This window comes from Patiria miniata, unplaced genomic scaffold (genome assembly GCF_015706575.1).
Source record: "Patiria miniata isolate m_02_andy unplaced genomic scaffold, ASM1570657v1 HiC_scaffold_7, whole genome shotgun sequence".
NCBI classification, from domain to species: domain Eukaryota; kingdom Metazoa; phylum Echinodermata; class Asteroidea; order Valvatida; family Asterinidae; genus Patiria; species Patiria miniata.
In genome coordinates this window covers 9,130,208-9,156,910 of record NW_024037074.1, presented here as the reverse complement: position 1 = coordinate 9,156,910, position 26,703 = coordinate 9,130,208, and the positions used below count along the sequence as shown (strand labels likewise).

General features: G+C 39.3%; 1 protein-coding gene across 2 annotated transcripts in view; it reads right to left on the bottom strand.

Moving 5' to 3' along the window:
• Positions 1–3,131: 3,131 nt before the first annotated feature.
• LOC119744807 (calmodulin-binding transcription activator 1-like) overlaps positions 3,132–26,703 on the bottom strand; it is a 50,831-nt gene continuing 27,259 nt past the window's right edge. The window contains exons 6-25 of one of the 2 annotated variants that reach the window (XM_038220953.1): positions 26,199–26,394; positions 23,948–23,991; positions 22,210–22,333; positions 20,350–21,825; positions 19,536–19,714; positions 18,899–19,054; positions 18,520–18,625; positions 18,054–18,148; positions 17,041–17,246; positions 16,158–16,233; positions 14,998–15,618; positions 14,041–14,427; positions 13,592–13,770; positions 12,749–12,924; positions 12,130–12,194; positions 11,642–11,716; positions 10,920–11,113; positions 10,603–10,683; positions 10,021–10,044; positions 3,132–8,135 (exon numbers count right to left, since the gene is read on the bottom strand). In XM_038220953.1, the coding sequence (XP_038076881.1) occupies positions 8,075–8,135; positions 10,021–10,044; positions 10,603–10,683; positions 10,920–11,113; positions 11,642–11,716; positions 12,130–12,194; positions 12,749–12,924; positions 13,592–13,770; positions 14,041–14,427; positions 14,998–15,618; positions 16,158–16,233; positions 17,041–17,246; positions 18,054–18,148; positions 18,520–18,625; positions 18,899–19,054; positions 19,536–19,714; positions 20,350–21,825; positions 22,210–22,333; positions 23,948–23,991; positions 26,199–26,394 (4,521 nt within the window). In that variant the 3' untranslated portion in view covers positions 3,132–8,074. The remainder of the gene's footprint in view (positions 8,136–10,020; positions 10,045–10,602; positions 10,684–10,919; positions 11,114–11,641; positions 11,717–12,129; positions 12,195–12,748; positions 12,925–13,591; positions 13,771–14,040; positions 14,428–14,997; positions 15,619–16,157; positions 16,234–17,040; positions 17,247–18,053; positions 18,149–18,519; positions 18,626–18,898; positions 19,055–19,535; positions 19,715–20,349; positions 21,826–22,209; positions 22,334–23,947; positions 23,992–26,198; positions 26,395–26,703) is intronic. The other variant, XM_038220954.1, reaches the window with a different exon arrangement.

Here is a 26,703-nt window from a genome sequence, read left to right as displayed (position 1 = left end):
GAAGCAATTTCATTTTTTTGGCCAAAACTGGAAAAAAGAGCAAGGGGTTAGCCTTACTTTTTTGATGAAATTTGGTCAAAAATTGACTTTTTTCAAAACAATGCAGAAATTCCTTTGCAAAGTCCATCCGTCCACAAATCTCATTGGTATGTGTTCTAGGGTCCCTTAGGTATCGTTCCTGCAAGTTTAAAACAATTTCATTTTTTTGGCCAAAACTGCAAAAAGCGCAAGGGGTTAGCCTTACTTTTTTAATGAAATTTGGTCAAAAATTGACTTTTTTCAAAACAATGCAGAAATTCCTTTGCAAAGTCCATCCGTCCACAAATCGCATTGTACTGTGTTCTAGGGTCCCTTGGGCATCATTCCTGCAAGTTTGAAACAATTTCATTTTTTGGCCAAAATTGAAAAAATGCAAGGGGTAAGCCTTACTTTTTTGATGAAATTTACTCAAAAATTAACTTTTCTCCAAACAATGCAGAAATTCCTTTGCAAAGTCCATCCGTCCACAGATCTCATTGTACTGTGTTCTAGGGTCCCTTGGGCATCATTCCTGCAGGTTTGAAACAATTTCATTTTTTGGCCAAAATTGAAGAAAGTGCAAGGGGTTAGCCTTACTTTTTTGATGAAATTTGGTCAAAAATTGACTTTTCTCAAAACAATGCAGAAATTCCCTTGAAAGGTCCATCCGTCCACAAATCACATTGGAATGTGTTCTAGGGTCCCTTAGACATCTGTTTTGCAATTTTGAAGCAATTTCATTTTTTTGGCCAAAACTGGAAAAAAGAGCAAGGGGTTAGCCTTACTTTTTTGATGAAATTTGGTCAAAAATTGACTTTTTTCAAAACAATGCATAAATTCCCTTGAAAGGTCCATCCGTCCACAAATCACATTGGAATGTGTTCTAGGGTCCCTTAGGTATCGTTCCTGCAAGTTTAAAATAATTTCATTTTTTGGCCAAAACTGGAAAAAGAGCAAGGGGTTAGCCTTACTGTTTTGATGAAATTTGGTCAAAAATTGACTTTTTTCAAAAAAATGCAGAAATTCCTTTGAAAGGTCCATCCGTCCACAAATCACATTGGAATGTGTTCTAGGGTCCCTTGGGCATCTTGTTTGCAATTTTGAAGCAATTTCATTTTTTTGGTCAAAACTGGAAAAAGAGCAAGGGGTTAGCCTTACTTTTTTAATGAAATTTGGTCAAAAATTGACTTTTTTCAAAACAACGCAGAAATTCCTTTGCAAAGTCCATCCGTCCACAAATCGCATTATAATGTGTTCCAGGGTCCCTTAGGCATCTTTCCTGCAAGTTTGAAACAATTTCATTTTTTGGCCAAAATTGAAGAAAGTGCAAGGGGTTAGCCTTACTTTTTTAATGAAAATTGGTCAAAAATTGACTTTTCTCCAAACAATGCAGAAATTCCTTTGCAAAGTCCATCCGTCCACAAATCTCATTGTTATGTGTTCTAGGGTGCCTTAGGTATCATTCCTGCAAGTTTGAAACAATTTCATTTTTTGGCCAAAATTGAGGAAAGTGCAAGGGGTTAGCCTTACTTTTTTAATGAAAATTGGTCAAAAATTGACTTTTTTCAAAACAATGCAGAAATTCCTTTGCAAAGTCCATCCGTCCACAAATCACATTTGAATGTGTTCTAGGGTCCCTTGGGCATCTTTCCTGCAAGTTTGAAGCAATTTCATTTTTTTGGCCAAAACTGGAAAAGAGCAAGGGGTTAGGCTTACTTTTTTGATGAAATTTACTCAAAACTTTACTTTTCTCCAAACAATGCAGAAATTCCTCTGAAAAGTCCATTGCCACAAATCGCATTGGAACAACATTCTAGGGTCCCTTAGGCATATTTCCTGCAAGTTTGAAACAATTTCATTTTTTGGCCAAAATTGAAGAAAGTGCAAGGGGTTAGCCTTACTTTTTTGATGTAAATTGGTCAAAAATTGACTTTTCTCCAAACAATGCAGAAATTCCTTTGCAAAGTCCATCCGTCCACAAATCTCATTGTTATGTGTTCTAGGGTGCCTTAGGTATCATTCCTGCAAGTTTGAAACAATTTCATTTTTTGGCCAAAATTGAGGAAAGTGCAAGGGGTTAGCCTTACTTTTTTAATGAAAATTGGTCAAAAATTGACTTTTTTCAAAACAATGCAGAAATTCCTTTGCAAAGTCCATCCGTCCACAAATCACATTTGAATGTGTTCTAGGGTCCCTTAGGCATATTTCCCGCAAGTTTGAAGCAATTTCATTTTTTTGCCAAAATTGAAAAAAGTGCAAGGGGTTAGAATTACTTTTTTGATGAAATTTGGTCAAAAATTGACTTTTCTCCAAACAATGCAGAAATAACATTTTTACAAATGAACTGAAACTAAGAAAATTTTGTCATCATTTATGAACATTTATTTATCAGCAAACAGAACCCAAATGTCTGAAATTACATGGTCATTTTACGTACATGTATACCCAAAGCAACGTTATCCTGCAAGTTATATCAAGCAAATTATGGAATTGTTCAAAAGATGACTATTTTACAACACATTAAAATTGTGTAATTTGTTTTAAGATTCCTGAAAATGAGAATGGGAAATACTCAGTCTAATATTGTTTACATACATCATGTATTTTTGAAAAGAAACAAACTTTTACAAATATCCAAGTTTTCGTTCAGAGAGAAAACACAGTCATCTTGTAAAAAAAAGTCAAATTTATCAACGTTTTGCCAACTAACCTGGTTTTTCTCATCTACATCTAATCACATCTTGAATGAAAAAGAATTTCATAGCAATTCATATTGGAAATTTAATGGGTTACTTTTTAAAAGTGTGATGTGTGTGGCTGAAGAGATAACAAAGTTATTTCAAATATTATACAGTTCAAGAACTGATGAAAAAAAACCTTCATTTGTCTTTTTTTAAATTATGGGCCAAAAAAAAGAGACAAAAACTGATTATTACCATTTTCATAATGAAAATTATAATGTGAAATGATAAAAATGCTCAAAGCTTGTGAACATTATTTAACTTTCCTTACGTAAATGAACAGCTGTTAGAATGAACCATTTTGAAATGTACACTTTAAAAAATGTATGTATATATATATATATATATTTTTACAATAGAATCAATATTTACAAACATGAATACATTGCCCAGTGAGGCTTTCCATACATGTAAGTTGCTGATTGTCTCAACAGGCTGTCCATAGCTCCATACACACCTACCATAAAGACCTTATGCTTGCATCCACCATGTACATGTGCCAGCCTATGCAAGGGGTGATGGTGACCACTGAACAACATTGTATGTAACAAGCCTTGCAAAGCATTGTAGGTACCAGGGTACCGGTATGTATACCCTGATGTAGTCTAGGGGCTAGACGTTGTATGGTTTGATACTTGCTAACCTGCCGCCGCGATAATCCACTGCCGTGAGAGGGCGCTATCACAACCAACCATTATCACCAACGAACCCGTCATCAGAACAACGTCTGGGACATTTCCTAACATCTCCCCCCGACATTTGTTCTTTGCGATACAAGTAACACAGTTACATCAAGTTTCTTATACAGGACCAAATGTGTATCCAGCACGGACAATCAAATTTCAACCCCAACAAAACTATTGCACACTTATTAAAAACAATTACAAACACAAATCAAATCCACAAAATCATATCAAATCAAACAAAAATGCAATACCTTGTCTTTTGACAACTTCAACGACCACGACTGCTACATCGAGTATACTGAATGATGTATAGAGATGAATTAAAATGAGGAATATGACTCACAGGAAGTTGCAAACATTGATTGTACCAAATCATCGTACATTACCCTGCTTATTCTGGATATTTCAAGAATATAAGTTGCAACAAAATCCGAGACTCAAAATGCTACATTCAATCAAAATGTGCATGTTTAAAATTGTGTTCGTCAAGAAAAAGAAGTTTTTAAAACAACTGTTCGCAAGCTACATGTTGCAATAAAAGATTTCTTGTAAAACTTAGGTTAACCAAATTAAATTCACAAAATAAGGCAAAATTTCAACCCAAAAATCAAGAGAATTTCTCTTCACAAAGTCTCTTAAAAAGAAGTATTAAAATTCAGGCAAAAATCATCGATAAACAAGAATGTTTGTGCGGTTTGCGAAGTAAAAAAGTACAAAGTTTTTATGCTCAAACTTCAATCACAAATACTTTTTTTTTTAAAGCAGTAAAATTTTTTTAGCCAATTGATACCAAATGAACCTCCTTGACACAGACACAAGTATGTATAAGGTAATATTAAATAGATTTTAACACGGAAAAGCTGACAACTACCAAATGTGTGTCTCAACACTAAATATACAACTTGACACCAACTTTCCAATGTTCAATCTGTATTTTAGTATAAAGATGTATTCATTGTAATGTACAGAGAAACTTGTCCAAGAACAAATGGGTCAGAGTCATCCAAGAAAAAAATCTTCATATTTACAAATAGATTTCCAAAGTATGAAATGTCTTCATTGTACCTGAAGTTTTGGTAGGTGTTGGGAGTGGGAATTGGTGGATTTTGGCACCCACTTTTTGGCAAGTTTTCCCGCATAAAAAACGCTTATTAAAAAACCCAGCCCATTTACAAGTCCAGCATGTTGTGTCTACTACAAATATACCTGCAGCGTATTCGATGAATATATTTGAATGTTATAAAGGCTAAGTTACAAGTTAACTCGATGGAATTTCAGATCATCTATTTGCAATGTCATTTCTTTTTACTATACATCTGTACATTTAACTGTATTTCAAACGAACATTAGAATAAATATTCAAGCTGTCTAAACTGACTCTATAAGTGCAGGTACCACACCACAAACTTCACAGAGTCTCACAAGAAGGTGTCAGGGAACAATACCACTATGGCAACTTCATTTTCATTGGTTGAGCTTTCAGCTTCAAATCAGCTTCAGCAGAGCTGATTGGCTCATCACACCTAACCCCCAAATCCACCACACAGTGCCAGCTGTGCTATTTTATTTTGCAGGTTCTTTAATAACTTCCAAGATTAAAATAAATAATTGAAGCTTTCGCTCTTCTACAGACAGTGGTCTAGCAACAGCAGATTCACATGCGAAACAAAAATGCAAGCTTCTAATTGTACGCCTAATTTTTGATTAGAATATAAATATCGCTGCCTTTAACTAGTGGTTATTAGGCAGGTATAAATTACAAAGCTAAATAGTTAAATGGCAATAAACTGCAAATAACAGCACACACTCGATGATTCTCCAGTAAATTTCAAGCATATTAATAAATAAAATAATCTTAAATTCAAAACAAAAGACCATGCTACCCAAGGGTGATGGCTTCAACCCGCCTGGCTTGTGGTCGAGTGAAAATAAATCCCACTCCCCGTTCCGTTCTTCTCAAAATAATCCCGGCTTGAACTGATTGATTGTAGGTCAACTCGCCCCTTGGCCGACTCGCCCCTAACCGACTCGCCCAAGCTCGCAGGGGGCAAGTTTGTAAGGGGCGAGTCAGCCAGGGGGCGAGTTGACCTTATGCCAACTGATTAATCACACGGTGTATGTATGCGTGCACGAGTCCAAAGTCTCTGCTATGAACATGTGATAGAAAAGTGTAGAGTCTGACAGGCAGAGATCTTTGGGTTTCAGGGTCAGTAAGTGGGCCCATGAAACTGGGTCCAATTAAATTTTCAACTTTGGCAGATTTCACGTGGTGAGGGTTGCTGTTATGAAGGTAAAATCAAATGTTGGCATTTGAATGCAGATTATGTTATGCATCTGGTTTTCCAGTAAACAAGTCTCAACAACAGAACAAAATATAAATAATCCTAAGCAACATACATGTACATGAACTCACAGCAGCAGACTTAGTTGCAATGCTTCATACACAAGCACATTCAATTCTACTATTTTGACAATATAACTATATTATCAAAACTTGACAAAAGATAAATTGATTAATAATTTATTTAATGTTTACCAATTACCAATGTACAAAAAAGAATTGACATTCCATCGATAAATCAACCCGTCAATTATTACATAATACACTGAATTCAAAATAATCAATTAGTTTCAATAATTTAGCATCAAAGAATAACCGATAGCAAATACCTAATCAATTATCGGCTAATCATCAATAATGCACAAACTATTTACATCTGTTGTTTCATGAAAGAACCGGAGTATTATAAATGAACTATGTACAGATATTCTACAAATAAGGCTGTCTGTTTTCTACAAACTTCGATAATAACTCCAAAACGTTGTTTGTATTTTTATCATGAATACATGAACTCTCCAAAAAGCTAACAAACCTGGTCAAGGTGACCTATCTGGCGCCCTCTATTTGCAATAATTATGTCAATAGAGGGCAGTTTATAAATTTAGCTTTAAAAAGCTGTCAAGTTGTGACAACTATGAGCAAGTCTGAAAGGACTAGGGTCAACCATAGGACTAGGGTCAACCATAGGACTACGGTCAACCATAGGACTACGGTCAACCACAGGACTACGGTCAACCACAGGACTACGGTCAACCACAGGACTACGGTCAACCACAGGACTACGGTCAACCACAGGACTACGGTCAACCACAGGACTATGGTCAACCATAGGACTACAGTCAACCATAGGACTACGGTCAACCACAGGACTACAGTCAACCACAGGACTACGGTCAACCACAGGACTACGGTCAACCACAGGACCATGGTCAACCACAGGACTATGGTCAACCACAGAACTATGGTCAACCACAGGACTACCGTCAACCACAGGACTATGGTCAACCACAGGACTACGGTCAACCACAGGACTACGGTCAACCACAGGACTATGGTCAACCATAGGACTACAGTCAACCATAGGACTACTGTCGACCACAGGACTATGGTCAACCACAGGACTACGGTCAACCACAGGACTATGGTCAACCATAGGACTACAGTCAACCATAGGACTACGGTCAACCACAGGACTACAGTCAACCACAGGACTACGGTCAACCACAGGACTACGGTCAACCACAGGACCATGGTCAACCACAGGACTATGGTCAACCACAGAACTATGGTCAACCACAGGACTACCGTCAACCACAGGACTATGGTCAACCACAGGACTACGGTCAACCACAGGACTACGGTCAACCACAGGACTATGGTCAACCATAGGACTACAGTCAACCATAGGACTACTGTCGACCACAGGACTATGGTCAACCACAGGACTACGGTCAACCATAGGACTATGGTCAACCACAGGACTATGGTCAACCACAGGACTATGGTCAACCACAGGACTATGGTCAACCATAGGACTACAGTCAACCATAGGACTACGGTCAACCATAGGACTATGGTCAACCACAGGACTACGGTCAACCACAGGACTACGGTCAACCATAGGACTACAGTCAACCATAGGACTACAGTCAACCATAGGACTACTGTCGACCACAGGACTATGGTCAACCACAGGACTATGGTCAACCATAGGACTATGGTCAACCATACATGTTTGATGATCGTCACATAAATGAAGGATGGCTGGACTACTCTAGATGACTTTTTGGAACCGAATCACAGGGCATGGTACCATCGCTGGTAACCAACAGCCGTGCGCACCATAAAGCAAAGCAGGTAGCCAGGACCAAGGAGTTTAACCATCGTTTGACTAGAGGCATTTGCGCATGCAGGCGTAAGTTACGTCATAAATCAAGCACTAGTTGACTAATGGTCCTCGCCAGAACTTCCTCATTGATTAAAACATCTGGACACATAATGGCTGAAGTGCGCAATGCAGATAAACAAGAACTGCAATCTGAGTCACAGATGGAAGCCATTTTGTGTCCAAATGTATAAGAATAGATTGTGACAACTCTGTAAATCCACATACCCAACTCTTCAGCAGCTGAAGGACTCAACTTCAACTCTGCAGTTGAAACAATTTCGGTATTTATTAAGCCGAGATAAATACCTGATCAAGGTGATGCTAAACTCAGCCAGGCACACTGCCACATGACCTGTCACATGATGTGTCACATGTGTGGTCATGTGACAGTCCTCTAGCGTCAGTCCTTCTTACAGGAGAAGCGTTTGACATCGGCACGAGTCTGACGCAATGAGCGGAGTCTGTATTTGGTCAAAGACAAAAGCAGAAATCCATTAAGAAGGTTTCGCCAAGATTGAGTTTGGAATAATGATCATGCAAAACATACCAGGCATGCTAAAGAGCTTGCACATGTATAAGACAAATCCAAACTGCACAAACAAATTGGTTTCTTTTGCATTTTGTGGCCTATTTGCTAGAAAAGTACTGCGGCAGCCTCAACAGGAGGATTTCTTCATTTCTACGAGGAGGGAGGGAGGAAGACTTGAGAGATACAGAATGGGGGATAAAACAAAACAATTGAATATTGGGAGGAACCAACAATGCAGCAGGTTATGACACTGACAGTTAGGGTGGGATTGGGGTGAGAATTTAAAAGGGTTGTACACTGCTCAACAGCATGCAATAACTGTAACATTCAGTTTGATGCAGCATCAGAAGTAGAGACAGGAGACATTTCCCTTGCAGTTCATTCTCTTTTTCGAATTAGCATCCAAACCATTCCCAAACAATTATTGAATTATTCATGTTACTGTTATTATTACCTACTAATTATAAGCTACAAACATAACTACAAACAACAAGCACTGACTATACATGTATGTAGAATAGGCTTCATGCGAGAACAAGAGAGGGTGCTTTTTGGGGTTCTTTTTTAGGCTTTTGGGTTCTTTTTTAGGTTCTTGAAAATAGTGAATATGATAATAATATTGAAATAGTGAATATGAAGGGTCCTTAAAATTACACGAACATTTTGTCCGAGTGGTTAATATAACACAGGATTTTTTATTATAACCACGTGGAATTTTGAACAGGCTTGTTTAGGGTATGTGCAGTATTTAATCTCTATTGAATTTTAATAACTTTTTTTTATATATTTATCTTCTTTAAGTACATGTTTTGGAATTTTTGCGTAATATTTTTTGTAATTTGTGTTTTAATGTAAAAGGTCAATGGAATTTCCCGTCAGGGATAATAAAGTCAAATTGAATTGAATTGAATTGAATTTTGGATCACTTTTGAGAGCTCAGTGGACTGGGACACACCACCATTGCACACAGAGTTGCACACGTATAGCACGAAGAATGCATGCCTTATTTATCCTGAAAGTGCACAGAGCCATCTTCGCTTCAGTTGAGCGTCGGGCGTCGTCGGCAATGTGTTTGAATGTCCCTCCCAGCTCCCTCCCCCAACTCTCCCTATCTTACCGTTGAGGGGGTACTTGGGCAAGGAGCCAATACATCAAAACATCTTGGGACTTACACATAGATAGGATAGGGGCAATAAAATCCCAACTTGCTATGAGCCAGGGACCTACTACCCCTCAAGTGCATAACCTCGTACAATTTCTTTTTAAAAACTGAATCCACCATGATCATCAATCGATTATCATTTGTATGTTGTGCTGTACTGCTATATCACTAAATGTTTTATCTCCAATAAAAACAAATGTTATTATCCAATGTAAGTGTAATTTCCAGTTGTTGTTTTTTAATAAATACCTTTCTTAGCTGTCTTTGTATTGAACACTGTAAATGTCATGTAAATTCAGCATTTTGCTGCAATATGATTTTTATGAAATAAACCAATTATAAACCAATTATATCCCCCCCCTCCAAAAAAAATGTTCACCGTTGAAGATTTATGGGGCTTTTCCACTTTAAATTCAATAAGCAGGCCACTGGAAAGCTGAACTCTTATTGTGCATCACTTGACCGGACATCAGACACAAAAACAAACTCTTCATCTGCACATACAGGTACTGCTTGGACAACTGACACATAACGTCCATTTCCAACCAAACATGGAGTTAATGTTGAAGAAACACTTAACAAGCTACTTCAACCTTCATTCTGATCACAACCCCAGCACAGTTCAACTGACAAAGACCACCCCCAGAAAACTTACCCAGATGGAACATTCCAGAAATGCCTTCATGTGATTGGTTAAATGTTAGAATGCACACTGTTAGTAGGGGTGGTATCATTGAAAGGGTGGGGCAAATAATGTTTTAAATTAGCTTAATGACTATGACGTTGAGAGCATTTCTATAAGAGCAATCACATTGTACATGGTGAATTCATGACGTCATTTGTTAGTTGGATGTTCAACAATCCCATGTACATATGAACTTGGAGTGTTTAACAAATTATAAGTCACACAGCACTACAATGGAAATAGAAGAATTATGCCATAACTGGGTGTAAACCTTTGAAGTCTTACAAATAGTTTATCTTTTCAATAAACAAAAAATAGACGAAGATTTCCATACAAATATATGACTCATTAGGGAGTTAAATCTTAATTTTAAAAGAAACAAAAGAAAGAAGGTTAGCAGCACATATTATGTGTTTGTATTATCCCACCTTCCCAGCAATCTTGAGAAACATATTTTCAGTGAACGACTGCTGCAAATATAAGCTATTAATAGTACATTTTAAATGAAGGTATTTATTGAAATCAAGACTGCAACTGCAGTGAATGACTTACTTGTTTTGACATCTTCGGATGAATCGTTGAATCTTACGTGCTGCATCCTGCTGTAATTTCTGACGAGCTAAGCGTTTATCCCTGCACAAAGAACCAACAGTGAGGATGATGATAGGCTAAGATCAATAGTAAGACAGTAAGATGGCTGTGACTTCTGAAAATTGGACCGAAACTATTTTCACAGTCAAATGTCAGGTGGAGTAAACGATTTGGCAAAGTTCATGAAATGTTTCCAAAAATTGAATTTGATGAAAAGTAAAGTCATGTCAATCCCCCTCCAGCTTTGAAGCCACTCCCCCAAATTCCTCCCCACTCACCTGAATCTCTGCTGAATCAAGATGGCAGCATCCCGGCTCTTACGAAACTGCTCCTGAGCCCGGTAACCACGGTAATGGCTCTGGATGACGATAGCAGCACGCCGACTGCGCTGAAACTGACGATAGTGATTGTAACTACGGAAACGACTCTGAATGACCTTAGCTGCCTCAGACATCTTGCTGTACATGATGTACTGAAAAATAAAGAGAAAAAAAATGAAAATTGTATATGATACAATAAAAAAAAAGGAAAGTTAAATTCAGGAGAACAAAACATGACAGGTAAAAAAAACTATTAATCTATAAACAATTCTAAATAATGTGTGGAAAGGAGACAGATATGGTGTACATGATGTACTGAAAAATAAAGAGGAAAAAAATGAAAATTGTATATGATACAATAAAAAAAAAGGAAAGTTAAATTCAGGAGAACAAAACATGACAGGTAAAAAAAACTATTAATCTATAAACAATTCTAAATAATGTGTGGAAAGGAGACAGATATGGTGTACATGATGTACTGAAAATAAAGAGAAAAAAAATAAAATTGTATGTGATACAATAAAAAAAAAAGGAAAGTCAAATTCAGGAGAACAAAACATGACAGGTAAAAAAAACTATTAATCTATAAACAATTCTAAATAATATGTGTGGAAAGGAGACAGATATGGTTAGGGACAGGATGACAGACTACAGCCTAGACATAGTGAGACTCAACACACCTGTTTATATCTTCGGTAGTAGTTCTGTATTATCACTGCAGCCTCTAGCTCCTGCTGTTTCTGCTGCTGACGACCCTACAACACAAACACCAAACTTGGCATCAATATTCAGTTCAATTTTCACATACATACAGAGTGACACAATTTAAGCCTAATCCTCCGGGGGATTTTGTCTAGAAACCCTGTCAAATGCAACAACATGTAACAGTTGTCTAAAGGAGAAGCCTGCCCAGTGTAGCAGGATCCATCAGGGCAAACATCTTGTCAGGCCACACTGCCTCAGAGTCTGTGGTCACTGAATGCAGCAGGATACAACAGTGGCATTGTTCAATGAGACTAGCTCTCATTGTTTCAGAGTTGGCCGTTTGTGCACTGATTCTGAAGGCTCAATGCAGCAAGGTCCCACAGACTTGTTACACCTGATGCCCTGTGTTGTGTCTGGCAGGGTCATGGCTCATCAAGTAGTAAGAGGATTGGGAGAGGATTACCTTGTATTGTCTGAATGCATTCTGGATGACCAAGGCTGCTTGGTACAGTTGCATCTGCTCCTCATCTAAAAAAGGTGGGAAAATTGAGAGAAAAGGGTTCAATAATAAAAAGGTTAAAAATTAACCCTCCAAGTCTTCTGCACTTCGCAACCCTTCAAGTTTTGCAAAACCAGTTTTGCCCACGGAGTTTAAGAGCCCACACTTCAGATTCCTTTGAGGCAATTTTCTATGGAGAATGGATAACTCTTCAAATCCCTGCACAATTGTTTTTTGTGGTTAAACTCAGGGCAAGCAAGAAGAATTCGGTCACTCTTCAAAGCTGTCACTGCTCTCCATGCACAGTGCTGGTTTTCTTTCTGTTTTTGTGTGTGCAGCGACTCTCTGTGTGAAACATTTCATATCCCTTGACTTGAAACTGACCTGCAGTGTTTTAGAGGCTTCCCACTAGGAGGGTTGATGCTAACTGCTACTTAATGTCTGAGAAAAACGTGCCTTTTGAAGCGATTGCTTAAGTAATAGGACAGTTATGACAAAAACTACAGTGAGAAATCAAAAGCAGCTACTAATGGTTGAAAAGGTAGTAGAATACACTGCGACAAACATGGTGAGTTAGAACTACCTGAGAGAGTTAGCAGGGAGAATGCCCCGATGACTCCAAGACTGTGACTTGCTCCTTGGAGGAACTCACACCAATCAGCGGTAGAACTCTCCTCCTCAAAGCTTAGGTTACTGGGACTAGGCAGGCAGGAATCTGTGCTGTATGTACTGCCAGCTGAACTCTCATCATGAACGGACCTAAACAAAGGAAAAATTCCTCGACTTTGCCATGACATTTCCAGAACTAAATTAGGGCTCTCCTACACTGTTTTGGCATCTTATGAGCCTATTGCTCTGGAGGCAAGGGACACCACTCCCTTTCAGTTTTCTGGTTTGGCTCCAGACCACTGGAGCACCACAAAATCATCAGAATTGTGCAATAAATGAGCATACCTGTACATGCATTTAAGAGGAAGTATAGTAAACTGGAACACAAACTGGAAGATTGCAAATATTACACATCTTCACGTATGGGTTGGGCAGGATCCCATGACTTTTCCTTGGAACAGCAACATTCAATGACTCCTTGTTAATCACAAAAATTCATGACTTTCCATGACAGTTTTGTTTTAGTGTGTCATATTTAATCAGTTGGAGAGCCCCTCGACAGAAACCATGTTTCTTTTGGGTAATCCAGCGGGAGCTGGTTAAATATTATATTGTGTATGTTTTGTCTAAAATGTTCTTGTGTATTTCTGAGTATTAAATGTTATTGTTTGTAATTGTTGTAACAAATATATCCCAAAAAACGAAATAAATGTAAACGTAAATGTAAATTCCAGGATCTTCCAGGATTGTCCATGACTGGGGGGACCCTGCAACCAACCTGCCTGTTCAATAGACTTTCAATCAATCTGTCATTTACCTGTGCGACTCCTGATCACCAGACGTATCCATTCCATGGCCTGACCCTGAGCCACCACTAAAGGGCGCCATTGAACTGAAGACATCGTGTTGATCTCTCGTCTGAGGGAATTTGATACTACCCTTGATCCTAGCTGGTAGAGCATTAAGGATCTGCTCGGCTAGATTCAAGTATTGCTCCTGAAATCAAACCCCCCAAAAAATCGTTATCATTCAAAAATCTTCAATTTTCTTCAATACACGATTTTCAAAAAGCCAATTTATATAACTTCAATGTTGAACCCATTTCAAGCATTAACATTCAATCATGTTTTGTGATTAACTTTAAGCTGTAGACATGCATTCTGATATTTTCAATGACCACATGTACGCATGTGAATAAGTGCAACAGAAATTGTAACCCTGACAAAGTTTCATCGTGCTAGTTATCCGGTCAAAACAAAAACTTACCTTTTGGTTTGGTTCAGTAATCCAACTGAATGGTGCCGATGGTCCTGCTGCCTCCCCACCCTCTCGTATCGCCGTGTCTGTCTGCATGGGGGAATCACATCTGCTATCCCCCTGCCCCTGGGTCTGTCCTGGGTTTTGAGCTGGGTTGTGACTCCTGATATGTGGTTGGAATGCGTGTCCTGGGGATTGGCCTGGAATGTGCCCATAGCTATGACCACGGTTCTGTCCTTGGTTGTAGCTGTGGGTCTCTCCTGAGGTATGACCTATGGTTTGTCCTGGGTTGTGCTCTGTGCCTAGACCCATCTCTGCTCCTAGTTTTCTGAGCTGCTCAGCGTGTCGTTTCAAGTCGTCACGTTCTTGTTCAGAAAGCCTTCCAACATCATCGTGCTACATCCAATGTAATCACAGGTGAGTGTTTAATGTTTGCAACTTTAAGTTTAATCGTTTGCTGTCTTCAAATTATGAGCATCAAAACAGTAAAACATTGTCATTCTACGGATTGACTCAATTCAGGCGACTCACAATGCAGTGGGCCCCCAAGAGTTTGCCATGGAGAGTCAACTTTTCAAGTTTACGGTCGACAAAACATGGCCCATTTGAATGAGTGTCAGCTAATTTGTTATAGATTGGGGCAAAGCGTTCTGCAGCCTTACAAAAAAAAACAACATAATGATAAAAAGAAAAGGGCAAACAGATACTTGAATCATACGCTTACGAAACTACTGACCGGAAAAACGAACAATTTCAAATGTCCCGCCCTGCAAATTTGTCGACTATCTCCCACAATGCACTGGGAAAAATGAACTCTCCGTGGCAAACTCTTGGTGGCGCACTGCATTGTGAATCGCCTGAATTCACATGTATATATCAAACAATCTAACACAATTGAGTCTAATGAGCACACATTTCTTAGACGATGAAAGCACCTAGAATATTTATTCAGTTCAACAGTCTTACCCTTTGAATATTCTCAATACCACGTAGCAACTGCTGTACATCGAGCAGATGAGCTCCCCTAGAATCATGACCTCGGGATGACCTCCGAGACTTCTCAAGTCCCGTATCCATATCCATCGAATCTCCAAACCCACCATAGAGGGCGCTATGCGGTTTCAGGTTCTGACCAAAGACCGGCTGACTGGTGACAGAGACCCGAGGACTTTGAGACTTGAAGGAAATGGGACTGAGGAATCCTTGAGAGATTGGACTGACAGAGAGTTGAGACATGCAACCGGAGGATGGGGATGGGGAGTCATAAGGAGAAGCCAGCTCCAAGGGTGACCGAGGTGTGGTTGAAGATGAAGGCGTCGCAGTCGACGGTGATGACAACATGAACGCTGGTACTCCGTCGGTTGGTTTCTGCTGAGGGATGGTTATGGGTTGACTACTGAATGATGGGAACAATCCCGGACCATCAAACTCCAAGTGTTGTAGGCATTCAGCGAGGGCAGTATGACCGCGACTCTTGGCCATGTCGATAGGGAGACGACCCAACGAGTCACAGACGTGGAGAGCTTGGGGACTCCAAACAAAGAGAAGCATTGCTGTCTCTTTATGTCCGAGGGCTGCTGCCCACATCTAGAAAAGCAAAACATCAATTAGGATGTTACAGATATGGAGATCAGGATCTATGATTGAAATCATGTTTAACTTTGATAAATATTAATATCGCAATGATGTTCACATCTTCAACTTGAAGATATATACCATGCGCTCTTCAAAAAGAGGATTTTTTTCCCCTCCTAACGAAGTTTCAATTTGTATGGAAAAAAATACTTTATGTCAATTTTGGGGGTTTGAAACCCTCTGAAAGTGCGCATAATTGAACCCGCCCTGCGAGTGCTGAATGTTTGGCAGCAAATAATTCTATCTTTGTGAAGAAATAATTCATTAATTAAATGCAGGTTCCATGTCTCATTCAAAACTGAATAACTTCTATATTTAAAACAATAGCAATTGAAAAAAAAATATCACGTTTTTGAGGTGAAACTCGAAAATAGCACGTGGAACGCATCTTTAATATTGTAATAATGTTCAAATCTTCCACTTAAAAGTGAATAATGTTCAAATCTTCAGCTTCAAGGTGATAGGGTCAGAATTCTGAGCATTTTACTCACCAGTGGAGTACATGAGAAATGATCTATGTCCAATGGATCCACTTCCATCTCAAGCACAAGGCTGTGCTGCTCATTTCTGTCAAATGATGAAAAAAGGACATTTTATTCAAAATCTTATAAATTCTTTAAACTATACACCATTTTCAGCTTTTTAATACTTGGTTTTGCCTGTCTTTGAGTTTTATTGTGATATCTTACCATATCTCAAACTAACATTTCCTGAATTATGTTCTTTACACATATTCTAGACTGTGACAGAATTCACATCCTAGAGTTCTTGGATCATCAACATAAAATCCTTCAAAATCGTCCACAAAGCTGGTGGGTTTTGAAGAATCTTAGACTGCTTTGGGTAAATGATTCTTAGGGACCATGACCATTCAGCCCCGGTATGAAAAGGGCCCCCGGGTAAGCTCGTCCCCTCCCAAGAAGTCCTTTCGTATCGTCCCAGCTACCAGCCCAGGAGCTGGTCTGGTTGCTCATCAGGAACTCCTCTATCCTGGGGTTTATTGTTTGCAAGTATTGACACATGTAATATATCCCAGAAGAAACCTGCTTGTGGTTTTCATCTCTCAGCGCGAAACAATAGAACACTTTCGTCAGCACAGATCAAAACCCCTGCCATGCGGTTTCGCGCACAATGGGACCGTAGATTAAAAAAGGCATTTGGAAGGATTTTATCTTTAATCCAGTACGTTTGCTATTGTTCTGCTCTGGACGTCTCCGAAAGGCAATAAATTGATGCGCCTGACTGACTTCAAAACTTCTGGTCAGACAGGACCATGTACCGACGAGACTGGGCTGAAGACCGGACTGGCTCTGGACCGGACGAGGTACCGGGGGACCCTTTTCATACCAGGGCTGAATGGTCACAGTCCCTTACCTCCAAGTGACCAGCGTACTAATCAGCTTAGTGTATCCCAATGCAGCGGCCAGATGAAGTAACGTCATCCCTCTATGTGAGCTTGACTCCGCCCCTAATTGGGAGGAGCTACCAGGAGCCCATTGACCTCGCATGAATTGTTGACATAGCGCCACCACACGGTCCTCAAAGGATAAATGCTGGTCACTCTGGCCAGTAGATAAACCCTAATAGCAAAAAAAATGTATATTCCATTTGAGTACTGACGACCACAAATGTGAAAATATACTTCTGTGACAACATATTCGATTGTTTGTCATATTGAATGGCAGTGCTGTATTAAAGTGATTAATACAAATGTACATGAATATCGTCACGTCAGTGCAACAAGGTCGTCACTCCATTCTGCAATAAAGTCATATCTCGTGCGAATACGCTCCGTGCAACAAGGTCATATCTCAACGTCCATTGACTGTATGTGTGTACATCTGGGTTATTTTAAGTGAGATACGACCTTTTGACATTCTGAAACTTGCATTTCATGTGCGGCCTATTTTAGGAGATACGATCTTGTTGAACGGACACGACGATATACACTTGGTACACATGCTTGGGCTATGTGCCATCCAAAATTAACATTGCAGAATTAGGTGAAGGGATGCTGTGACGCCAAACTGCAGTTGCTTTATCAGAGTGCTTTCTTTACGTCACTGAAACCCCGCTCAGTTGAGACAAATCTAGTCTCACTAAACAGTCTGCTGAATAAACACATTGTGGATTCCATGTTGCTAATCACAGCAAGCAACAATGGGGAAACACAAAATACAGAATAGCTATAGAAATCAAGTTTAATGCATTATAACACAGGCTATTGATAAGGGTACAAGGCGACAACAAGCTTGTCAATTCCTAACTCCAGGCTTTCACATAGTAACATTGATAAGAATACATATTCACTGACTACACAGATAAGAAGAAAACAGTATTTCTCATACTCAATGATTAAATTTGATATTTGATGGTATATTTTTTACCTGTTTAGTAGAACTCTGTGATTGTGACTTGTTTAAGACAACTCGTCTCTCAATGTGCTCCAACCGATCCAAGATGGCAACGTGAAACTGATTCTCTGTTAGACAAAACAAACAACAGAAAAACTTTTAATGAATGGTGCATGAAAGCTCATTTCCAGTCCCATTATTGAATCAAATCAATGAACTTTGACATGATATTATAACATTTTATACCAAACACCAGGAAGCAACAGTGCTTGTTACTTTCATTAATCCAATAAAACATAAAGCTATATCAGTAAATTATTTTTTCATGGAATTCTGTCTTGGTCTTGGACAGATGTAAATAGAATACAGTTACTCAACTTTTACATTTTGAGAATTAGAATTTAACAATGGACATGCCATAACCATTAAAATTTCTTTTGTTTGTTGTTGAACTGATTTTTTTGAAGCATATTAGGAGAGAAGACAGTTAAATACTTACCATCCAGTGACAACCATTCATGTTGTCTGTTGGGTCTCTGCTGTGCACTGCGAGCTTTGTACTCAAATATGGCTGACTTGGAAATGACAACTCCATCACATAACACCTACGTGTAAGACAAAGCACGTAAACTTAAAGATACCCAGACACTGCTTTGAACATATCCAATCATACAAAAAAATAATAAATAAAAAAACAATAATGAGTGAAGCCTTTTTGCTTGAGTTGCCAACAATGCAAAACATCACGATGTTAGATATGTCTGGCAATCTGTCATTTAGCAAAGTGCCTTATCTTGTTCAAAAGATGCCCAAACATCGTGATTATAAGACATTCGTGTTTGTCTATTTGTCAGTCTGTCTATTTGTCTGTTACCCACCTGTAGAGCTATAACGCCAGCTTCATGAGCGGGGCAGTAGCAGCGAAGTACCCCTGTCTGTACCAGCGATGCTGGCACAGCATAATTGTCAAACATGCATTGATAGTTTGCTGTAGTGGAATGCCAAGGACCCGTCACAAGAATCTTCACACCTCCCTACAAATGTGGCCAGGAAAATAAGTTATGTGACTAGTTACACAAGAATATTCATGTAAAATGTTATCGCTACGTCAAACAATTGATGAGAAGTAAAACATTCCTTCTCAGTTGTCAGTCAACTTGTAGAAAACTTTCTTAAAGGACTCAACATCTTCTTGACTTCATTGATAATGATAGAGTTCGTTCTCAAGACTAAGTTGTGGTCATTGTGAGTTCACTCAAAGTTTGAAGAGTCTTGCTGATAGGTCACAGGAACCCAAATAGTGTGATGTCCTAATAGGAAGCAATATTTCCTATTTTAAGAGTGTAACGGTGTCACTTGACTAAATACTGAGGTTTTTATTTGAAGAGTGGGGGCAGATATTGGGATGGGAGTGGGAGAGAGGATGGTGTGGTAGAGGGGATGAGGGTTAGGTGGGGTGTTGGGATATGGTGTTAGGGTGAGGGGTAGGGGGTGGGTTGACAGGAAGAATCTTACCTCTGGGTAGGACCAATCCGGGGAGAACTCTGTAATAGCTTCCAGACATTGCTCAGGTAATGACCTCCCTTGATGTAACACTAACAAGCCTTCTGACTGACCATGACTTCCACTGGTCACTCTACTGGTCAGTCTGTCTGTCTCTGATTGATGGGTGGAGTCTGGAACAGGTGTACTGCCTACATAAACCAAGGAAAACGGCAGTATGAAAATTAGAGAGTTGAAATTTAGAGATTTCTGAAAAATTCCTTACCACACTTTTACAAGAAAGTTGCATCAAATACTCACTTTTACCGGCATCAAAGGTAAATTTCTAACTAATTTTCCCACTCTAGTCAAATTCACTCACAGGAAATTAAAAATTATCACCATTATTCCATTTACAATAAAAATATTAATCTTGCTGGACTTCACGGCCAGCCTAACGATCTCTCTCATAGGACGCCATCTTCGCAGGAAAATTACAACTGCGTATTCAAGGCACGGGTGCGTGTGCGCCTGATGCAAGATGTTCTAAACACGAGCGCATGTTGCTTGAAATTTCTTCGAAATATGGCGAAGCCGATACGCGTCACAAAATGTTGACGCTCAAAATGCCGATGCACGTGGCAATCAGTAGGAAGTGATGTCATTTGAGAGAGACCTATTGTCCTCGGAGTCACTGACTGACCAAGTCATTGACTTACTGACTGATTGAGTCACCAAGTATAAATAATATAAATTGAAACTTTTGGGTCCGCCTAGACTAAGCTTGTTACGATCACATTTGGCTTGAGTCTACAATAATCACCATTTACTCCTATGACCCACCCACCTTGCAATGAATTATCCAGATGGATATCAGCCAGAGCACTGTCAAACATCTCAGCATCAAAATCAAGCTCAATATCAAGATCATTGATAGAGAAATCATTGCTAGTTGGTAACGCTGGTCTTAACTGATTACCATCTTGGCTACTCATTGAGGGATACGTCATCTGAGGTTGTGTTTGTTGCATCAATGCTACCGATTGTGAACTGGATTGGATGCTGTCTGGAATGGCTTGAAGAGGTTGCATTAACGGCTTGAATATCAAAGGCTTCTCTTTGTTGGTTGAATCAGATGTTACCGCTGTCGTAACAGTTTCACTTGTGCTTGGTGGGAACACTAATGATTTCAGGGGTTGTGGGTTAAACACCCCAGAAACGGCTGGTATGGTAACAGCAGTAGGATTCACCAAGCCAGTGGCTTGCATCATGGAGGTTGGTACAGCAGGTGACTGTTTCATGTCTGAAGTCACAGACTGCTGATGTGGATTCTTGCTGGGTGTTGCTGAGAATGTGAATACAGTATTGGCGATGACGGCATTCGCTGCCAGGGTGTATGGAGGGGGTGGGGGCAACTGGGGCGGTGGGGGGATGTTTGCCTGCAAACTCTGTTGGAAAGTGGGGAACTGATTGAGAGGGTTTTGCGGGTGTAAGGGTTGGAATAAACTTCCTGATTGTGTGACTTGTTGGGAGGCTGTACTGGCAACAGCGCCCTCATTGATCGCACCTTGCGCAGGCTGAGTGACTGATCTATCGTTAGATCGCTGTCTCTGTACATGAGCATCATATGACGGCAATCTGCTAGCTTCGGTTGCTGATGTACTCTGAGGTTGACTTGTTGTCATCACTTCTTGAGTCGGTTCAGGTCTTGGTGGAGACGGTAGGTACGGCGGCAGTAAGACAATCTTCTGATGGATCCCTGGTTGATTCTCAAAACGATTCTTACAAGTCTTCAAGTTGGGGTTGCCATCCACCAACGCCCGTAGCTCTATCGATTCTTCATTAGTGATCAAGGGTCGACCGCTAACATCACGTACTGGTTGACCACATTGCATACTAGCGACGCTATTCTGACTGGTGTGCGTCGTTTCCTCGGATGTTAACGTGGCTCCCTGTACTGTCCCGCCTGCTGAGCTCCCTGGTACCCCACTAATATTACTCTGCTGATTTAACTGATAACCGACCAAGGTTGTGTTCCCAACGACACCTGTGCTTTCCACCTCGTTATAGGCGTTGAATAAGAGAACAGGTAACGGCGCTATCATGCTGACGTCTTGCAGCTGATTGGTCGATCTAGCCTGGCTCTGTTCGTTTGTCGCTGTGGTTGATTGGTTTGTGCTTAGATTGAATGTCCCAGAGTCTATACCAGGCTGGATGGACGAGGCTTCACTGAGGACCGACATAGGTGATGGTGGGACACTAGGGATACTCTGTGGGCTAGGGGCGGAGCTAAGAGCTGAACTGGGGGAGGAACCTGGTGCACCTAGGACAGGATAAAAACAAACTACATGTCACTTATTCAAATCTAGACTTGTAGGACTGTTAATCAGTAAGAATTGATGATAGGATATCCAGACTACATTACTGTCCTTGACAATATCACCACCATAAAACTAAAACAGAGTGGGTTATTTGTAATAAGAAAAAAGTAATGAAGGGAGTAAATTAATAAATTTCAGGAAGTGTTATAAAAAAAACCATCAACGGTGGCGTAGGAACCATAACCGCTTCCCCTTAGAAAAAAGTTTAGGAAGCAAATCAACATCTTCCTCTTCAATCAACTGTTAGTTCTGAACAGGATGATTTGTGACCGATTTTTTAAATACTATTAATATATCAAGAGAAATGCAATTGTGTAAGAACTAACCTGTGCTGGTACCAGCCTTGTCAGCTAGTGTGGTAAACACAACAGACTGTTGATCTTTATGGAGATTCTGCTGATCTTGTAAATCCAACAGGTACTGCACCACAATGTTAGCTACATCAGTCTCCTGTGCAAAGATAATTGATTGGATCTATAAACTTTATAGGGAGTCAGGTTGGCGTAGCGGTACTTTCCTCGCCTTCCACCGCTGTGACCCGGGTTCGAATCCTGCCTGGGCCAATATGTGGATTGGGTTTTAAGTCCCTGCCTGATTCCGTGGGTTTTCCCCAGAATATTCTTCTGGGCTTTTCCTCCCACCTCTAAAACTGTAACTTCTTCTCATTGTCTTCTCTCCACAGGTTTCTTCAGGCTTGCGAGCTACAGTGCCTAGGGCGCTTTTGAGGAATCCTTGGTTTCATTACCAGAAATGATTAATAATAATAATAATAATAATAATAACTGCAGCATGGTAATAACAGGTGTCAGCAAAAAGCCGAGATGAACAGTACTGGTTGACGATTGAAAGTATGTCTTCTGCTGAAGTAGCACTATTAACTTAACAGGCATGCAACTGGGAAATAACACCCCTCCCCCCAATAAATGGTTTTCAAATTTTAATGGCAAAAATGTGCCATGAAAAAAAAGAGGACCTCAGCTGATCCTAGGCGAGGTTTAAGCCTGTCTAAGGAGCAGGGTCTAGACCAAAGTCTTGGCTGGAATCACAGTAATCTTAATCCCATAATCACCTGTATGACATTGTATTATTGTAAATTATACAACACCTGAATAAATCCCCGTCATCTGATTGGAGGGTCGTTGATCACATGTCAATGAATTATTCGTACCAACGCACGGCGCGCGCGTGGCGCGAAGCGCACAGTGCAATGGAATAGAACTTCCATTGCAGGCTGTCTGCTGCTGGTGGTGGCGCTGTTTTAAATCGAGATAAATTGATAAATTGAATATGATTGTTCTCAACCTGTCAAATAGTTTGCATTAATATAAATATGATGAACTTGTCGAACTTTTAAACAGTTTTCAAACTGAATAAATTGGCTATTAAAAGTCAACCAATCAGATGACAAGGATTTATACAGGTGTTATATAAAACAAATAATGAATGTTGGACGCTCGTGCAATGGAAAGAATAATTTCATTCGGTGACAGATGAAATGTTCCATTCCACTCGGCATCGCCTCGTGGAATAGAACATTTCATCTGTCACCTCATGAAATTATTCTTACCATTGCACTCACAAACATTCACTATTTGTATACTAGAGTGCTGTGGCAGTTTTAGATGGTACAGGGAGTTCACGGTTCAAGTCATTTATTGAATATGGACACAGACAATGAGTAGTGAAATACATTTGAAAATTACAGTCACTGTTCAAATACGAGAAAAGAAAGAGAAATTTTAAAATAATTTTGGGCTAACTACCTAAATTTCCATAAATTGACATTGTACACAACACAATCAACAACTATTCATAAGATGGATTTTGCGTTGGGGTGATGTACATTGTAAATCGACAATATAAGCAATAACAAATATATATATATTTTGTATACAAATGCAGATTTTAGATAACTAAAAAGTTTTTTTCTGCTGTAAAGGCTAGTCCCTTACACTGTTTTTTTTATTCAGAAACAAACTCATAAAATGTTCCTGACAGAGGGAAGAAATGAATTCAATAAACAGAATGAAAATCTAAACAACATGAATAAGTAACGAGGCTCACCGATGTCAGATTGTTTCCATTCAGCTGCAACTGGGTTCCACTAACTGAATCACAAATGAAAGCAAAACAAACAAACAGATATTGAAATCATTTCTAACATAGTTGAACAATTGTTCTTTTGACAAGTTCAGAATCATGGTATAAGTGGAAAGCACATCTGGCACAGATTGTTTATTACAAGATCTGTTACCTCAAAACAGGAATATCACCTGGTGCATGTACGATGTACATGTAAGTGTAAGAGTAATTGCTTACAATACATTCATTTTCGAGGTTAAGACATGATTTATTATTTTAAAAATATTTGAGGTCAATAAACAAACACTATTTGAAAAAAACATTTGCGAAAAAATAACTCGCAAAAATTCCCAAAACTAATACGAGTATGTGCAATATATGGAATACATAGAGACTCAAAGTGCATATAGCACAATGTATTTCAAACTACATGTACATGTACCGGTATCATTGCTTTCATATGTGACCTGTTCTGTCAAAATCAGACTTTTCTGGTCATAAGGTCCAAAATGAGATTTTTGCATACTGTTAAAATATGTACATTTCCCTTTTAATAGGTGGTTTAATTTGTGAAACCTGTAATTCCTGGGCAAAGTTATGCTATTTCGAAGTTCATTGTGTCGAAAAGTAGAAATGGAGAAAATGGCCACGAACGTCACAAAACAGTAATTTCTTTAACTGATACACCTCAACAAATCTTTAAAAATACCATATTTAGAGTTCAAATTAGGGTTTCAAACTTTTATAGTATATTTTAGACATGTTCAGGATTTCAAATATATGCAAAAATTAGAAAATCGATAAAAATCACCCCCACAGCGTTTTTTGGCCCTATCTCGATTTCAACCTTTGCCCAGAAGCGTCTGCTTTTGACAGAACAGGTCACATACAGTGATTCTCTGAAATAAATGTGCCAATAAAAGTCATAAAATATGGACTGTGTTCAATACAATGTGCAGCTCCTATCATCTCTTCTAATCAACATGAAATTACAATGACAATGTTTATTCAAATCCTGATGTTAGTGCATCTATTGTACATGTATATGAAGGAAAAAATACACTTAAAAGAAACACATTATTCAGAAAGAAATACAAAGTAAGCTCTGAAAAGGTCAGCCTTCATCTATTATTGGCAGGAGACTATATGCCAAGCCATGTGCTTCACATATGACATTTACAGTTGTTGCTAGGGAAAAAAGGTCATCACCATAGCAACGGCAGCTTAGCCATGCGATTAGCATTGTGTTGTCATAGCGATGGCCATTAGTAGTCATTGGTAGGTGTTGCTAATGGGAGGGAGACGGCCTGATAGGAAACAGTTGGGTGTAGCTTGGTTACGGCCAAATTGGCATTACAAGGTTTCTGTGCTACACTCACCCACGTTGAAAAGTGGAATTAAGCCGTGTTTGTAAACAGCAAATATTGATCAGCTACACGATCAATAGGCTCAGCAACACCATCGCAATAGTGCAGGAGATAATGTACATAGAATATTGAACGCTTTTTTCCCACACCTAGTTTTCAAAACTTCCTGTCACATTTCAAATGCTTTCCGTCCAGCAAAGTACAATAAATCGACTCCAGGAAAGGACAATCACTGTCAGGAATACAATCTCTAAACATTCACTTCCCCTCCTTGCTTTTGTAAACTTCATACACACAACGAAAGGTATGAAAATGTGGTAGAAACAGCCAGGCCAGTATGTGTGTATCACTTTTTGTCAGGCTTAATGCCTCCAGAATGATCAGTACAAAGACTGTGCCACACCAGTAGGGGTGGATTTTGGAGGATATAGGATGATGCCATCAATGCCAGGGAGTTAGGGGGCAAGTCCAAGATAGTCATGGATTTTCAGTGTTTTTTATTCTACCGTTGGGCATCTGCAAGGAGAATACCCACAAGAATTTTTATGTTATCAGTCTTTACGATGATTATGTTATTGAAGAAAATAGGGTGTTACGCATAGGACAAAAAGGGTTTTTTTTCTTGGATTTACCCAAGGGTTAAAAGGGGTAAGATTGTGGGGGAAAATGAACAATCCACAAAATAATCAGAAGAAGATTTGGGTGCCACCGAGCACTGAGTGCCCCAGAGCAATATTGGCCCTCTAATTTTTATTTTTACATTTTAGGTCAATCCAGTCAGTAAGCAGTTTGCAACAGTTTTGTTCGTTTTGATATGTGTATTTCCTTATTTTTTGGACAGATCCAAGACAAAAGTGACTACTTACACATTGGTTTGATTTGTTGCAGGAGTTCTTCTCTCTGCCAGACAGTGCCTTTATATCCTTTAGTATCCAGCTGATACTGAGGGGTAGGTAGCGACGTAGGGAGGATGGAACTGACTAAGGGACTGCTGGTGATCTTGGAGGAATCCTCGCTAAGATTGGGCACATTTAGGTAGTGGACTAAAACTATGTCAGGATTCTGCAAAGAAAGGAAAAAAAGGAATAACTTAGAAAAAGGGATAACTTAGTAAAATGTTTATTATTAGTAAAAATGTTCATATTTATTAACTTCAAATTATTTGATATTAATTAACATCATATATATATATATATAAAAAGAAATTGACAAAAAGGATTTGATGCAACAACATACCACTTGAGCCATACAGACCTACATGTATGTAGTCTTTTGTACAAATTATCCTATTGTAAAGTCCGATCAAACTCGCCAGGTTTTGTTACCGAATTGAACATTTCACTACGCTCACAACAGCTCAGAAAGCATCAC